Source organism: Amphiura filiformis, chromosome 11, assembly GCF_039555335.1.
Source record: "Amphiura filiformis chromosome 11, Afil_fr2py, whole genome shotgun sequence".
NCBI lineage: Eukaryota > Metazoa > Echinodermata > Ophiuroidea > Amphilepidida > Amphiuridae > Amphiura > Amphiura filiformis.
The window spans coordinates 320378-338949 of NC_092638.1; the positions used below are offsets into that span (position 1 = coordinate 320378).

The window sequence follows — 18572 nt, forward strand, 5'->3', positions numbered from 1 at the left end:
TCTGTCTGTCTGGTTTAGCAGCAATCATATCCTATACTATGGGATTAGATACAACATGTATCAAAATTACTGGTACCCACCAGTAATAAGGGACAAGACTGTTGCACCTACATGCAATGCTATCATTTTGACACAATGTACATGCTTATACCTACATGGTACAAGAATCTTAAGATTTGTATATTATAATTATACATAAATTGTATGTGCATTGTAGAGTGCCATGACTCTTCTGAATAACCCTTATAAAGAAAAGTGCACTGTTATGGTTGTATCCAGGCCCATACCCAAAATTTATTTGAGGCAGTGCAGGGATAATAAAGTGAACCTTCTGAAAAAGAATTGTTCAAAAAGGAGCCGACTTCAAAATTTTTGCAGAAAAAAGCAGACCTTTTCATTTTCTGTCTTGTCATAATGCTAAGCAGAGGTTTGATTCTCAACATTTTCTGCCTTATATTTAGCGACAACAATATCCCTGTCCATACAAGTAGTTACACTGAATGAAGATAGGAAAACAGTCAATGTCATTGTCAAATCCATCATAATCAGTTCTTTTGTAACATATTGCCACTACCTAAAAATTAATTTGTGGCAAAAAAATTACTCTGGCTAGCAGGTTTGAAAACCTTTAAGAGACTCCTTGAAATCAATGTACTTAATGTTTAAGAACTGTCTCCAATAATCGATCAACTACGATCTAGAAACACTAAAATGAACAGCTATACCTCTGTAGCTACAAATAATTTTACCTTAGTTGGCAAGTTGTACCTTACAACACTTATTTTTAGTTTAACTACACAATAATTTATCCATACATGACATGCACATTTGATTGGAAGAGATCCACATCCGATATCACTTGGCACTAGAATTAAGTGTCATATGCTAGACAACATAATAATAAGTATTTTGATAATGATAATCATCACTACCACATGGGCTACACTAGTTATCAGAAAAGTTCTGCACCTTTTTTGCCACACTAGCGTGTACACTACGTAAATCATGGAAGTGTGGTTCTGATTGGCTGATAGTATCACATCATGTAAAGCTCTGACACATCAACACCTCATTCATAGCATTGTGTGATCATGGCCTGATGACGCCATGAACGGGGTGCGCCCTCTACAATGAACAGAGTGCACCCTCAGCAAGTGCCAAAGTTCCCTGGTAGCAAGTGTAAGACCCCGGTCACACGTGCATGTTTTTACCAAGTAAAGATGGTCGGACCATGGTACAGGTAGTGTGTGACCGCACGGGACCATGGTCAGACTATAGTCAGACCATCTTTCCCCAACTATGCTAATTAGCATAGTTAGTGCCCAAGTTACTATGGTCGGACCATAGTTAGTACAAAAAAACACCTGTGTGACCACAATGCGTCATCCGATCATGCATTTTAGCAATACTTTTGAATGGCAGTGTAATTAGCATACATTATTGTATGACTGTGAGTAATCATTATCCAACTACAGTACACTGCAGTGTGACCGTACATTGTTTAGTTAACTATAGTTGGACCATGGTAAATAAAACGATGGTCAGATGACGCAATTATGTATGTGTGACCGGGGTCTATATGTGAAATTAATATTCACAACTATTTAACCATCTGACATCTTGCTTGTAATTTTGCCGTTTTTAAGCTTTAATATCAAGCTTTTACATCAATACAACATATAATTCAAAGAATTTAGCAATATTGTTTCTAATTTTCAACAATGAACGTACAACTTTTGATTTTAAACAACCAAACTACAAAATATTTTTCTTTTTTCAATTTGTATTAAACTAAAAATTATAATTCAAGAAAATAAACAAACATAAAATGTTAAATCTAGTATTTTATTTTTACTAGCTTAAAAATATGTAAACAAAATCAAAATAAATTTACTTCAAATTTATATACAATTTGTTCAATTGATTATTCTTATTAATTCACAAGAACGTTCAAAAGGACAATATATTTAGTATTTTCTTTAACTTTGCTTGCTTCCATTTTTCTACCAATCAGAAGCAGAATTTTTATTTCACAAAAATCGCAAACTACTCAGCGCATATTATTTGTAATAAGATTGGATGGTATACACATGACATCACCGGCATACTACGTGAGGAGCATGCTTAAAAGGAATTTGGTATTTTCCTTTAATACTGACTTTCCCCTGATCCCTGTAACTGATTTCAATGTATAATCAATACTTCCGTTCTTACTGTATCTTTAATATATTTTTTACTAACTTTTGTTTTACTTCTTCAAGAAACAAAACCTAGTTAACAAAATATCTTAAACAATTTGAATATATTCTTTTATATTTCTACAAAAACATTTCAACATAATCAGATATTATGGTACTTCTCACAAATGATAATGTTATCATTTTTGTCAAAATAATTATGTTACCATGGAAACTATTATAAGATATTTATACTATCATTAGTTGGAATGGAAAGATCACTTATAAATGGTAAACAACACATAAACACAGAGTGAAATTGGTGGTGTACAATTTCATTGTACAAAAATATAAAAACTTGCATATTGAATGATCAGATCAAAGACCAAACATTTTGGAAGAAATAACAACATTACGAAATAATCCTAGTACCATCAAACCAGACAAGTTTCATATATTCCTCATTTTTCATCAATACATATTTATTATAAAACATACAGAAAAATGCATTTATGCATTACTTTAATATCACTTTGTACTAATTGTTATACTACACTTGCTGGAAAAGAAGAACAGCACTTGCTTATATTTTGAGAGTGTATACAGCATAATCACAGCAAGTGGGGTTCTGATTGGCTGATAATCATAACAAAAGACCAGTAATCTGATTGGCCGATTACGCATCAAAGTGTTGGTCGGTGCAGAGCAGCGCTCATGAAGAGAACACAAAGTTCTGCGTATGTTGCACATTGCTCAGGTCGATCATAGAACAGTGCCATTCTTATATGAAAGCCATTGTACATATTACAATTAAATACATTTAATGGTATTGTTATCTACTCATTGTACACAGCTACAACCCTGTACCATTTACTGTTTTCCTTACCAGTAACACCATAGAATTGTTGGCAAATTGGAGAGAATCCTCTCCTTTACAATTAAAATAAATTCATCAAAAAGAAAACTACTTTCTTTAAATGAAATTTTGTTCAAACTACTTTGTTTCACCTGTTTTGTAGTTTTGTAGTGACGTCAGTACTTTTATGTGGTTTTACACGACACAAGCGCACCAACAAAATTGTATTCATTCAATAATCCGATATGCCACAGATGACCAGCTGACTTTATAACTTTGAAAGTCGTTCTGTTGGGAGAATTGGGGACTCAAAATACCGGAACAAAAGGCTCTAAATACTGGGTAAAATCATACCGGACAGCACAATTGTACCAAATTTCAGTCCCTCCCCACCCCTCCTCTTTTTAGAATCTCTAGTGCCCTGGCGAAAAAAATTGAGGTCAACAATTTACAAATAACTTTTAGTCAGCAAACAATATTTCCATCAGCAGCTCAACTGGACGATTTGGAAATTTACCCCCCCCCCCAGCTCGGTGGTCCTGTATCCAATTTCATTACTCATCTAGACCTCTATTGACAAGGTAAGCACAGCAACAATGAAGGATAATCCTATACTATTCAGCAAATTACTTCAGCCGTGTCCGTCTGCACTGTCTGATTATCGCGTAAAAAAACTAGGTCGTGCGGTGAGGTGCTAATGTGATGATGACATGATTCAATTAGTCAATCAGACCCCCACTTCCATATAAGCCAAAACTGCGCAAATTGGCAGACCGCTGAAGTACTGTGCTGAAAACTATAATAACGTTTTTCATTAAAGACGATGAGTATGAGTGACTACAGATGACATACAATCTGGTCATCCAATACCGGTCACCGATTCATACAGGATAATGAATACATTAATTTTAACTTAATCCCACTCCCAACACAATAACAATACCTAAAGAGCAATCCAACTTGTGATATATTCCTGCTATATGTGATTAGCTTGTAACATCTCACATCACCTTTACTTACTCATCGGCACAGAGAAATTAACCGCCAACTTGCATTTCCGTGGCGTCTTTTCTCGGCGATTTACCCGCAGATGATGCAGTCGGTGACTCTGACGAAGGTCTCCCACCCCAGTCTCCTGAGCTTGGACTACACGATTCCCTAGAGGCAGCTCTATCTGTCGAACCACTATCAGCGTGCGTAGCAGAGTCGCGTGATGAGACGTTGTGTTCTGGAATGAAGCTTATGGCATTAGCTGATGCATTGGGATGCGATGTTGGTAATGATCTTGTTGGCATGGTGAATTTTCTTGTAACTTGCTCAATCTCGGAAGTGCTCAACAGATCTGCAATAGAAGGCATGGTCAGAAAAATGAGTGTCAGGGATTACATTACAATCATTCAAGTTTTCTTTCATGTGTGTCTAATTTATGACTTGACATCGGGCAAGAATGGGCTATTCCAGTTGAAATCCATACACCCTATGAAGACATGACCTAAATCTCAACCAGTGAGTGTGAATTTCAAATTAAGTCAAATTGAGAGGAGAGCGTGGCCTAGCGGTTAAGGCATAGGACTGTGAACCCAAGGGTCAAGGGTTCGAATCCCAGGTCCGGCTCTTTGTGTCCTTGAGCAAGACACTTCACTCTACTTGCTTAGTGCTTGGAGGGCACTTTAAGCTGTCGGTCCCGTGTACATGCATATTTTCTCACATTAATGTAGTGTGCACGTTAAAGAACGCTGGCTATTCGAAAAGAGCAGGGGATCATCCCGGTCATGTTGGCTGCACTGCAAAACACACTCAACTACTCTAGGTTCCAGAGTAAAAAATAAGTACAGCTTGTCTGTACGCAGTGCGATAATACTCATACATATGAGGGAGGCACTTATAAGGAAGAAGAAGAAGAAGTCACTCATTCATGTAACCCCATTTGAAATTCAAATTCACACTCCCTGTGTGGAAGATTAAGGTTTTGTTTTCCATAGGGGTGTATGAATTGTAACTGGAATGGCCCATATTAAGGGGGTACTACACCCCTGGCAAATTTTGTGCCTATTATTGCATTTTTCTCAAAAATTATAGCGCATTGGTGACAAGTAAGATATGTATATTATAGGGGCAAGGACTACAACTACTGCACTGAAAATTCAGTAACTCAAGGCAAGTAGTTATTGATTTATTGATCGAATATTGGTTTTCCCTCATTTTTGACTGTAACTCCACAACTGTTGTCTGTGCTGAAATAAAATTTCCAGTGCAGTAGTTGCACCTATAATATACATATCTTACTTGTCACCAATATGCTATAATTTTTGAGAAAAATGCAAAAATAGGCACAAAATATGCCAGGGGTGTAGTACCCCCTTAAGCACAAGCTAAACACAGAACAATGTACTAACCTGGTATGTCTACTGCAGCACAACCAAAGTCAATCAGATCCTCTTCATATCTAGGGACAGCATCTGGTTGCATAGAAGATGACTGACTTGTGGATGGTATCTTGCTTTGGGACAAGTCTTGGGGCCCAGTCGGCCGATTTCTGCCATCTCCAGTTCTTGAACCTTGACAAAAAAGTAAGTCATTCAGAGATATACTTCACTATTAAAGCTCTTTAAAATGTTATTTTAAAATGGTGATGAAGCTCATAATATCTTTAACTAGTGACATACACACCTACATCTGAACCAACTCAAGGCGAAACTATGTATAGTTTAACATAAGTATCCAAGGGAAGGGGGAAAACTTGAGACCCCTCCCCACATACCTCTTGGGTATATATATCAATTCCCATACACCTATAATTCTAGGGCAGGGAAATCCCACTGTTATGTGGGTGGCTTGGGAAATTGCATAATAGTTCAGTTAAAATCAGCCATGGGAAGTCTGGGGTTTTTTTTACAATTTTTAGCTTTTTAGTTGCGCATCCTGCATAGCTTTCCTTATGCTTGCTGTTTTGATGGAAATTTAAATTATCTTATCTGATCTCATGTCACTTTGTCATTTTTTTTGGATAAAGCTGAATTTATACTTCATCACTGAGCAAGGAGCGATTGGTTTCTAGCCAATGAGGTAGCGTGCTTTTTGTTGCGTTAGGAAAAGCGTGCTACTCAGAGCCAGATTTACTTTTTGGGAGCCCTGGGCCAGGCCTAATTTTGGAGCCCCCCCAAATGCACCATGAGGAAGGCATGTGCTCTCAAGTAGCCGATTTAGTGGGAGACGAGCATACACATTTTTACAAATTTGAAGTTTAGACTATTTTAGCCTAAATTGAAGCCGAATTTTGCTATATGACAGGCCAGTTTGCAATTTTACCCTATTTTGGACCAAAACATGGTGTTTTTCAGCTAAAAAGGAAGATGCACAGGCATTAGCGCCAATCCGGCTTGAAATAGGGATACAATCGGCCTGAATTGTCAAAAAGTGGCTGAAAAGAACAACAAATTTTGCCAACAGGTTGGGGGACATCCCCCTTGGATTGATGCCCATGTGCGTATGGCAATTTTAGGGGCCCAAAAAATTTGCTCGTTGCCCGGCAATGGAATATAAATTCAGCTTCAGTGTTGCAGGTTTCTGTAATAACCATTTTGATCTTACCAGGTTGTGACATGACATTATCTTGCCCAATCTCATGTGTAGATGACATATCAGCTGGGCTACCGGTTCTATCAGATGAGGTCTTCATTGAAGTGCCTGGTATGGTCCTGGATTTCCTGCTGGGACCTAAACATTCAAATAAAAACACAGGAGTGTGACTCAAAGCTTGTGAAATATCCTAAAAGTAGTAGAAAATCCTAAAAAACAGCATCAAATGGGGCTAAAATACTCCCAGCATGGGCTGAAAATCCAGTTTTTATATGTCAAATATATATAGGCATTTTAATGTTGAAACAGCTGAAAATAGGTAACGCTAATGTACTGGAGATAATGCTGTGAAACATGAAGGATACTGATGAGAATAACTTTTAATCACTAACCTGCTATAGCCCTAAACAGTCTTTTCTTTTCTGTACCCACAGACAAACACTCTAGGTACAGAACACACCAATGACACCAAGGTAGTATAGTAACCTTACCTAGACAACAGGGGTTAAGTGTGACAATCCTCCTGTATCCCTTCCCCATCAAAGATAACACCCTAGGTACAGAACACACCAATGATGCCAAGGTAGTATGACCAAAATGTAGGATAGTAACCTTACCTAGACAACAGGGGTTAAGTGTGACAATCCTCCTGTATCCTTTCCCCATCAAAGATAACACTCTAGGTACAGAACACACCAATGATGCCAAGGTAGTATGACCAAAATCTGATGGCTGTAAGTCCGACTTGTTCATACGTTGATAGCGGGTCACAAAATCTTGCATGGTTAATGCTAGGCTATCATGCTGGGCTAAAAGAACGGTACGAGCACGGCGAGCAAACTGGTAGGTAGGTGTTAGCTGGACTGTGCATGTGTCACCCCATTCATCTCGTACCTGTAAGAGAAAGATTACAAATTCTTCAAAATTCTTCTGTAATTAAAGGGCATCATTTGAATAAGGCACAAGATACTCTAACGGTACAAAAATTTAGGAGTTGCAGCAAAAGGAGAAATGCCAATGGCAGAACTGGCAGTTAAAACTGCATTCTATTATTCCGAACAATAAAAACCAGACCGAATTGCCAGTTAATTGTGCTAGGACACTGGTGATCAACTGATGGTTGGGTTTTGAAGCCATCCCATGGATCATTTGTTTCTCTTTAAATACATTTTGGCACATAATTTGTTTTAGCTTTTTTAACTTCCACTTTAGGCAAGGATGTAATGCCAAGTTATATTTTTTTTTTTCAAATTTTTTTTTTTTTTTTTTTTGCTTTATGGAATACAGGCTATTGTTTCAAAAGTCAAAAGTCCCTGTACATTGAATGCTGTTATTTTTGCATATTCATGAGGGCCGATCGGTCGATGGTGCCGTGTCTAGCAATCACACCAGCGTTGCCTGCATTCGCGATATCACATGATGTAGTGTCTTCATCCTTGAACTAGGTCAAGTTTTATGGTCTATAGGCTTGCTTGTTCTCTTACCAATATCACATGATGTAGTGTCTTCAATAGCAAGACCATCTTACTGTATCCATACTCAGTAGGTACCAGCCATTGCTCCCATATGTGGTAGTAGGATGCAGGGAAGTTGTTAAGACTGAGTTGACCATCTGGTGCCTCCAACAGGACAACAAGCACTTGCTGGGCTAGCTGTGATAGATGGGTCTGCTCAACAAGATGCAGCCATTGCTCACCGCAATCAACTTTGACCTGAAACAAGATTGGATATGAATCATGCATACTGACCAACCACAAATAACTATAAACCACTCCTCTGTGTTATATTGCACAAATATCGACTGCTATGAGGGGCATGGTTAAGATTATAGGCCCAAGGTGATCTCAAAACCATGCTATGACTCAAAACGCAGCCAAGGGTCATAGCATGGTTTTGAGATCACCACGGGCCTATAATTTTAACCATGTCCCGAATATAAAGCAGTCAATATTTGTTTTATATGCCGAATGGATGTACATGGATGTTGCGAATGCGCTGTTTGACTCGGGCGCACATGATCAGTCAATAGTTCACTTCCATGACCGGTCCATAATTCATTTTGAGGGCATAAATATATCAATGACTGCACTTTCAACCAATCAGAAGACAGGAATCTATATATATATATATATGAGGAATGTAATGACTATTGAGAGCCAATCTTGCTGGGCTAGCTGCTCAACAAGATGTAGCCATTGCTCACCGAAATCAACTTTTGACTTGAAACAAGAATGGGTATAGTCATGTTTCAAAGCAGTGATCCTCAAGTGTGGTGTGGGGGGGGGGCACACAAACCACTTGTGGCACTAGCACAATGCCATAATCAACAGTACACAGAGGCTAGAAAGAGGGAAAATGTTTTTGTGCCTTGAATAATCAAGAAATCATGCCAATAGATGACCCCCTAGCACTTAATTATGCTGGGTACAAAATTAATAATATGGTAGTTGAGTACACATACAATTTTTGATCGCGTAGAATTCAATAATCTCCTCAGTTCATATAATCATTTACTGTACAAAGAAAATGAAAAAAAACAAAAAAACTTTGCTTTACTTCAGACTTAGTGGCACAAGATGATTTTTGTGTTTGTCTGTCTGCACCTGTCTCATCAGTCCTTTGTCTTGCACTCTCTCCTTGTCTCATCTTCATTTGTTACTTGTCCCATAATTTCTTCACTTTAAGGGTGGCCATTTTTTTAAAGATTTGTTCCTTTTGAATTACCCACCATGAAATTACCCTTTTTTTCAGTCTTGTATCTGTACCAAGTATGGTGAAATATATGAACTTGAAAATTTTAAGAGTCACAATATGAAATACCTACCTCTACTACATAAGGAAACTTGGCCACTAAATCTCGAGCTTTATCCACACCAAAGTCTTGTAAACACACTGGATAACCCTGTGCCCTGGTATAGTTATGCATCAATGCTTCTAGCGGGAAAGACAGCTGACGGTTCTTGTGAAGGAGCATAGATGTCAGTCTAGCTACTGCTGAAACACGCTCAGGTCCTGTCAGGGTCACCATGCGATCCTCTCCTTGTTCTTCAACCTGATATGAAAACATAATAATGAGCTATCATCACCTATAGTGATAAACTAATCCAGTTGAAATTCATGCACCTCTGTTTTCGGCTTTTAAGGTGGTGGATCAATACCCACTTTTTAACTCCCCAGCGATGCCGATTAGTATGTGAATTGGACTGAACAATCATTGTATACAAATAGATTATGAAAAACAACAATCTTCTATTCCAGTTGAAATCTATACACCCCCTATGGAAGACATGATCTTAATCTTCAACACAGGGGGTGCAGATTACAAATGGAGTCACCAATTCAGGTAACCCCATTTGAAATTCACACTCTCTGTGTGGAAGATTAAGGTCATGTATTCCATATGGGGTGTATGGATTTCAACTGGAATACCTAATGAACCAAACAGTATTATGTAGCAGGAAAAATTGAGGTAGTCAACAGGTTAACAATAACCCCACTTGAAATTTACACTCCCTGTATGGACGATTAAGGTCATGTATTCCATATGGGGTGTATGGATTTCAACTGGAATAGTCAAGAGGTTTTAACAGTAAAACCTACTCTTTCCAAAACTGACTACGAGTAATATGTTCAATTATGGCTTTGTACATGGGACCGGCCACTTAACAACCCCTCCAAAGAAAGGATTACTCTCATGGTTCAAAATAACAATCATAAATACACCGTACGGAGAGCCTAACTCTGAATTTAATCTGCAGATTAATTTCAGACATTTCCCCCAAGTCAATACCTTGGAATTGAACCAAAGCCTCGTGCAGCAAGTACCCTAACCATTAGGCCAAGCTCTCAGCAATTTTCAATGGGATTTGTCAACAATTTTTATTTCTAGCCACTCCCACGTGCCTTATGACATGACACTACGCCACTGTCACTCACCTTCGCTGAAAATGCTCAAAAAAAGCTGAAAAACAGTATGAAATTGTGCGTTAAAAGAGCTCAAATTGGGCTGAAAATAAAAGAAGATGCATAAATTTGAGCAACAAAACAGCGTAAATCCACTAAAAAGCTGAAAAGTTACAGGTGTGTAATTTGATCTGTTCTTACCAAGACAACATCAGACAGAGCATCAAATAACTCAGCTAGCTTGTTGAATCCATACTCAGCTACACGACATTGATGTCCAAAGAAATGATGATAGGCAGGGATGAACTTGGAGAATGGAATCCGGAAACGTGGTTGACGGCTCAGAAGGTCGGCAACTTCACGTCCAAATTTCTTCATCTTGACTAGTTCATCCGCAGTTTGCTCTATATATTAGAAACAATAAAATGCCATGTTTCATTTCTATACTCTAAATACTTTGGCATCAACTTACTCCCAAATCAAGTAAATTGTCAATTTTCTTTACTCTAAACTGTCTGCTTTTACATATAACTAGAAAAGCACTTAAAAACTCTGAAGGTCAGAAAATTCACCTAATTTCATACATCATCTTTCTCAAAAGACCCTAAATACATGATTTATTAGCAGGGTAACCTTTCCTTATATTTGCTTGTTTTAGATACCCTATTCATGTTACGTTATACAGTGCTTCATGGACGATACCACTTGTCAATGATCAGTGCCCCCCCCCTCCCCGGTTTTTGGGTCCAATATCTTTGATAACTCACCTCTTCTTGGTATGAAAATCTTTGTGTCGTCACCATTCCATGACACCTGGTAATCAATTGTAAATAATAACAAGAAATTTAGTCTTTGCTATTTTTTTTAAAATCTCATACAAGTATGGATAAACACAGCCATTTGTAGCCGACAACTGATTTTAGATGATACTTGTGTGTGAAAGCAATGCCAGCATCCAAGACACAAGTTTCAAAACTGTTTTAGAAGTTAGCTGTGCCATGCCAGACTTACCATATTCAATGTTGACCTTACCATCCAGAGGGTGGATATTTTACAGAAACAAGAAATGGCTCTCTAACATTTGAATGTTGTCAACTATTTGAGCCATTGATCAGACCATAGCTATCATAAGCTGGAATCTGTTTATTCAAATACTACATCAGGTGTAGCTTCCATTGACTTTGACTTTCTAGCTGATCTGCATAACATAAATATAATTGAAGACCAAATTAAAAAGATTAGTTTGCATATGATGTCCTGTCAACTAGACCAACAATGCTGTACTGTGCAGGTCAGCAAAGAATCGCACAGCGCCTTTGCCCTGACGTCAGACGAAAACTAGTCTTTTTAATTCGGTCTTCAATTATAAGTGCCTTTAGTTTGTCTAATTTCCGACCATGTACCACCACCATGTTGTTACTCAGTAACAGGTGAAAAGTTATTCAGGTTTTAAATTAATTAGTAGATAATTAAATCTGGTCAACCAGAAAAACTCACTTTTGGTCAGATGGAATCACAGATTCACTCTAACGCCCCCGCTCCTGTTGAGTGACGGTTGTTCGGCTCGTACCCACACTGCCCACAGGAGCGGGGGTGTTAGAGTGAATCTGTCACATGGTTGGGATCGGGTCATCAAGCAACTTCCTCATCGATTGACCTCAGATGACCCTAAATCATCCACCCAGCTGAAGGCCAAAGGTTTTGGCCGAAACGTCGTTGATTCCATCTGACCAAAAGTGAGTTTTTCTGGTTGACCAGATTTAATTATCTACTAACTGATCAAATCCCAGATGACTGAAAGTATACAGTGTTATTATTCAGGTTTTGTTAACATATTATGGTAACCATAACCCAACTTCACTCATTATTATGTTTGGTGAATCCAAGTGTGTTAAAATATTGGATCCAAAACATAATAATGATCAAATTGGATGCTTTACGCCCAATATGTATTGGTCTCGCTATGAGTTTTAAATTATGGGCTCAATCTATCAGTGAGCAGCTTTTACTCAACCAGTGTTACAACTTTAACTTACTGTTAGCATTCCTTCAGGGACCTCTATCAGTAAATCTTGTACATCACACACGCCATAATCAACAACTTCAAATGGTCTTCCAAACGTCCTGTGATAGGCTGATGAGAACTCCTGCAGGCTGACTTCCTTACTGGCTTGAGACTTAAGAACTTTGAGAAGATCCTGTGAGAAGCGTTTCACTTGAGCACGATGGGTAAGGACTAATAGCTTGTTCTCTGTTGCACCAAGTATCTGAGTAATAATGATGCAATGATATGAGATATGAGAAAAGAAATAATTAACCAATGGGCCCTACTACCTTTGTTAGAGTGACCCTAATTGGTTAATTGCATGATAATCATCTGAGTAACCAATCAAAATAAAGCTGTTAGATCTTTGGGCATGACTGCCTTTCTTACAGTGCACCTGATTGGTTTATTACATGATATTATCATCTAAGTAACCAATAAAAATAAAGCTTATACTAGATGTTTTAGAGATGTTAAATTAAGTCCCCTTCAGATATACTGATTTTTCTTACCATATTTCTGATTGGTTCAATACATGATATAGTCCTCTTTATAACCAATCAAAATAATTCTTACATGCCACGGTAGTGCCGATGATGTAAATTGAGGATTAGAGCTAACAGCTTGCTTTTAAAGTATTGTGTGAAATTGGTGTGATGATTCAAAAAATTGTAGAACAAATCGAGGGTTGACAAACAGGCCTTCTGTTTGTCAACCCTCAAAATTAACTTGCGCATGGCAGAACATTGAAGATTTTATATCTGACAAAAATGCATCTGAATACAGAGTGAATCATAAAAATGTTATCTTCCACCCCCCCATTCCTGCTCCTCCTTACCCCACCCCTCCGCTCCCTTTAGAATACAAGAGATTATATCTTTGCCCACGTTATCCATCTCATACCCGGGGTCCATTTCAATCAACTTTACCAAGCTTTGTGAGTCTCGAAATCGTTTGTAACTTATGACGATTAGTATGTTCAATTTCACTAATCTTACTTACGAACTGTACCCTTCGTAAGTAATAGGGATTTACTACAGGGACCCCTCGTAAAGTTTAGTCTAGTTTTGGGTATTTATAACTTTACAAATGGTTACTTGAGTTACGAAGCGTTAATGTTTAGTGAAATGGACCCCAGAAGTAGTTTTATAGTTATTCTCAATCTGAGATTGGTAGTGATGTCAAAAGGCATCTCTGAATGAGCAAGAGTATTCTGATGCCACCTTTACACACGAGCATAATATGCTGTGATTCCGGTAACGGAGCATGTGTCACTACCACACTCGCGATGAGAAGAACTATGGCATGTGGACTAGAAAATAACAGTTCAAAATAATAATTCTCAGCCTAAAGTGATATGCAACAGGGGATGTAAACTTCTTTGTGTTCTTTACCTGAAGTACATGTGAAATAGCTTCAAACAGTTCAACAAGCTTCAAGTAGCCATAATCAGCCACACGACACTGGCGTCCAAAATGATGATGATATGCTGGGATGAACTTGGAGAATGCTAGCCGGCATCTTGGACTATGTTTGAGAAGTTCTACTGCTTCTTTACTGAATTGGAATAGTTGGGTAGGTAATAATGGGGTACCACTTCTTGACACTGTGTGAACAGAATGAATATCAATATTAGAGACTATATCAGTGATCCCCACAAAGAACTTGGAGAATGCTAGTCGGCATCTTGGACTATGTTTGAGAAGTTCTACTGCTTCTTTACTGAATTGGAATAGTTGGGTAGGTAGTAATGGTGTACCACTTCTTGACACTGTGTGAAGAGAATGAATATCAATATTAGAGGCTATATCAGTGATCCCCACAAAGAACTTGGAGAATGCTAGCCGGCATCTTGGACTATGTTTGAGAAGTTCTACTGCTTCTTTACTGAATTGGAATAGTTGGGTAGGTAGTAATGGGGTACCACTTCTTGACACTGTGTGAAGAGAATGAATATCAATATTAAAGGTGCAATCAGTGATCCCCACAAAGAACTTGGAGAATGCTAGCCGGCATCTTGGGCTGTGCTTGAGAAGTTCTACTGCTTCTTTACTGAATTGGAATAGTTGGGTAGGTAGTAATGGTGTACCACTTCTTGACACTGTGTGAAGAGAATGAATATCAATATTAAAGGTGCAATCAGTAATCCCCACAAAGAACTTGGAGAATGCTAGCCGGCATCTTGGGCTATGCTTGAGAAGTTCTACTGCTTCTTTACTGAATTGGAAGAGTTGTGTAGGTAGTAATGGGGTACCACTTCTTGACACTGTGTGAACAGAAGAAATATCAATATTAGAGGCTATATCAGTGATCCCCACAAAGGACTTTTTTTAGGAATCGCTTAAAAGCGAAGGATAAGGTGCTTATTCAAATGACAAAAAACCCAAATATTGGTAAAAAAGGAAAAAAGGGCTGTGTTGCTCAATATGAAGCTCCATTCAATTACGAATGAGTGTCTTAAAATAAAACTAAATAAAAGAGCTGTAATTTGTGATGCGAAAAAGCAAAATGAGTCCGATGTCGATCAAAATCATAATTCAGTTTTCAATTACATGAATCATTCTCAGAGCTTTATTTTGCTGAAATCCCCATCATATTCATAATTAGACTAATAATTGGTCATTTTAGTGTTGCTCAGATCAATAAAATACAAAGGAAGTTGAATACTATTGTTGCCTATATCTCAAAATCAACATTCCCGACATTCGACTCATTTTGCTTGATCGCATCACATTTGGCCTTGGCAAAAATCCTCAAAAGTGGCATCTCTGTAATACAAACCCACTCAGACTTGCTTCATACAATTGTATTACATTACCTTGTCCAGTTTCATTCTCTGGGACTGTCCTAGTCTGTGACCAGCATACGGTCTTGAAGCCATCCCTGCTGATACCAACACGAACACCTTGTATACATGTGATTAGATGCTCCAATGGGACGCCCTGCTCCGGGTTGATCACAAATGGACTGAATTCAGCAGTGTAACAGATGGGGAAGCTGCAATAACAATTTAAATTGATTGAATTTAATTGACTGATTGATGTTGACTGATTGATTGATGTTGATTCGACTGTTGATGGACTGTTGGTAAGATGATTGCTTCCTTGACTGACTGACTGGATTGATTGATAGAATAAAAAGTTGATTTATCAATCAAATGATTGATAATTTAATTGATTAGTCAATTGTCAGGTCATTAATTGGTTGATTTGTTGGTTGATTTGGTGTTGATTGTACTGCTGACTGGGTCTGGATTGGTTGCTTGCTTCCTTAGCTCACTGACAATGAAAGACCAACTCAGATTGATTGGTTGATTGATTGATCGATCGATTAATATGGTTATCATACCTTATAAATGGAATTCTACCATCATGTAGTTGTAGCAATGTATGCACCTGTGCAGAGAATGTCCTTAGTGATATCACAACCAACGGATCTGTATTCCTGGCATACCCATATAAACCCCTGATATCATACCTTATAAATGGAATTCTACCATCATGTAGTTGTAGCAATGTATGCACCTGTGCAGAGAATGTCCTTAGTGATATCACAACCAATGTATCTTTTTATACCCATATAAACCCCTGATATCATACCTTATAAATGGAATTCTACCATCATGTAGTTGTAGCAATGTATGCACCTGTGCAGAGAATGTCCTTAGTGATATCACAACCAATGGATCTGTATTCCTGGCATACCCATATAAACCCCTGATATCATACCTTATAAATGGAATTCTACCATCATGTAGTTGTAGCAATGTATGCACCTGAGCTGAGAATGTCCTAAGTGATATCACAACCAATGGATCTGTATTCCTGGCATACCCATATAAACCCCTGATATCATACCTTATAAATGGAATTCTACCATCATGTAGTTGTAGCAATGTATGCACCTGTGCAGAGAATGTCCTAAGTGATATCACAACCAATGGATCTGTATTCCTGGCATACCCATATAAACCCCTGATATCATACCTTATAAATGGAATTCTACCATCATGTAGTTGTAGCAATGTATGCACCTGTGCAGAGAATGTCCTTAGTGATATCACAACCAATGGATCTGTATTCCTGGCATACCCATATAAACCCCTGATATCATACCTTATAAATGGAATTCTACCATCATGTAGTTGTAGCAATGTATGCACCTGTGCAGAGAATGTCCTAAGTGATATCACAACCAATGGATCGGTATTCCTGGCATCAATATCTGCTTCCGTGTCAGTGTCATGGATAGAACAGAATTCTTCACATGGCTCAGGAGTTGGATCCCTGCATCAGACGCAAAATACGACATAATGATTAGATTTCACAATGGTATCACTGACTTATCACACCTCAAGTAACTACTTACCAAGTTACTAGCAATCTGCACCCATGAGTTCCTGTAACACTTCCCTCATGATGAATATCAATCTCATTGATTGTCAACAACACTAGCTGCCAGAGAAGTTCAGAGAGTGTACACAGCATAAACATAGAAGTTGGGACACGATTGTTTGATGTATATAGAAGTGGCTTCATTATTAACTAAAGGCAAACTATAGATGATGCTATTTATCCTAAATCATATTTCTTTATTTGCAAGGGGTAGGTGATTAATACTGCCATTGGAACAGCTGGAATAAGTGAAACAAGCAACAAGGAAATTTTATAAACATATTTTATCAAACAATAAAAGGAATTATTTGTATTAAAAGCTTGAAAGAGTAATTTCCAGTAATTAAATAGCGCCACCAATGTTGTCATTAATAGATACATTTTATATCCGAAAAAGCTTAAAAATGCTATAAAAGTCAATAATTTTGTAAAAGAGTGGAAATTAAAGTTGAGAATGACTCAAAAGCATCTGTAAACATTAGCATGATATCACTTTTAACTGTTTAAGCCTAAAATTTGGTTTTGTTTAAAAAACTAATAAATGATCCCATCAAACAACCGTGGGGATCCCACAATCATTAATACAACAGATCTGATTGGCCAGTTACGTGTCAAAGCTGTGTTTAGCACCGGGGTTCCGCACTCATGAAGTGTCACAAAAGGAACACAAAACCCTGCCTATGTTGCTTATTACTCCCCATTCAAGAAAAATACAGCACTAATTTTTTCGAAAGAAAGAAGTATTATCCTGTTTTGCCAAATGAAACATATGTAGCTAAATCCCAATCTTTTAATTAGTCAAAACGTCAAATTTAAATATTTTTGCAAGTTAAGGGAAAATTGCATGTTTTGAATGCTTAGACTTGTATCATCTTAGAATTAGTGACTACAATTGTAAGAAACATACAGCAGTAGTGCCTGAAGGTCATATCTGTTCAAAATAATCCTCGAAACACTGGAAATCTTTTAAACACATGGTTTTATCTTATAATCAAAGACAAAATTAATAAGACTAGTTTGCGTCTGACGTCAGATCAAAGGCATGATGTAATTGGTTACTGACCTGCGCAGTACATCATTTTCGGTCTGGTTGACAGGAAGTCATAAGCAAACTAGTCTTTTTTTAATTTGTCTCAAATTTATATCTGCCGATTTTGCCATAGAGTTGTGTATTCTACGTATGAGGTCTTTATGATCAAAGCTACAAGGTCCTATCCTCATTCTTGCACATCTCAAAATAGCAAACTTGGAAACAGGACTATGCTAACCGACTTGCTTGCCTACATTGGAATCACATATGGGAAACAACAAACTACTTACTTCGGAGGCATAAATGGAACAGGTGACTGTCTACTTGCAGGTGAATTATATCCAGATGAATTGGGTGTACTAGCACGACTGCTCGTTGTTAGACATACTAGCTTGCCTACGTTGGAATCACGTATGGTGACAGTGTCATTGATTTGATACAGGTCGGCGACATACAACTGCTGCTGGTATCTGTTGAAAGTAAACAAATTGTGATAAATGAAATATATGTCAATATGCTCAAATTCAATAATGTAACATTATCGTATATTTTCCACCTTCTCATTGTTATCAATACCAGGAACTGCCTT

General features: G+C 37.8%; 1 protein-coding gene across 1 annotated transcript in view; it reads right to left on the reverse strand.

The window, feature by feature from the left end:
* Positions 1 to 4070: 4070 nt before the first annotated feature.
* LOC140164177 (meiosis regulator and mRNA stability factor 1-like) overlaps positions 4071 to 18572 on the reverse strand; it is a 29452-nt gene continuing 14950 nt past the window's right edge. The window contains exons 16-28 of the mRNA XM_072187419.1: positions 18274 to 18453; positions 16675 to 16845; positions 15378 to 15556; positions 13954 to 14165; positions 12552 to 12782; positions 11283 to 11328; positions 10717 to 10919; positions 9437 to 9664; positions 8097 to 8324; positions 7104 to 7506; positions 6625 to 6750; positions 5430 to 5591; positions 4071 to 4375 (exon numbers count right to left, since the gene is read on the reverse strand). Coding sequence (XP_072043520.1) covers positions 4071 to 4375; positions 5430 to 5591; positions 6625 to 6750; positions 7104 to 7506; positions 8097 to 8324; positions 9437 to 9664; positions 10717 to 10919; positions 11283 to 11328; positions 12552 to 12782; positions 13954 to 14165; positions 15378 to 15556; positions 16675 to 16845; positions 18274 to 18453 — 2674 coding nt within the window. The remainder of the gene's footprint in view (positions 4376 to 5429; positions 5592 to 6624; positions 6751 to 7103; positions 7507 to 8096; positions 8325 to 9436; positions 9665 to 10716; positions 10920 to 11282; positions 11329 to 12551; positions 12783 to 13953; positions 14166 to 15377; positions 15557 to 16674; positions 16846 to 18273; positions 18454 to 18572) is intronic.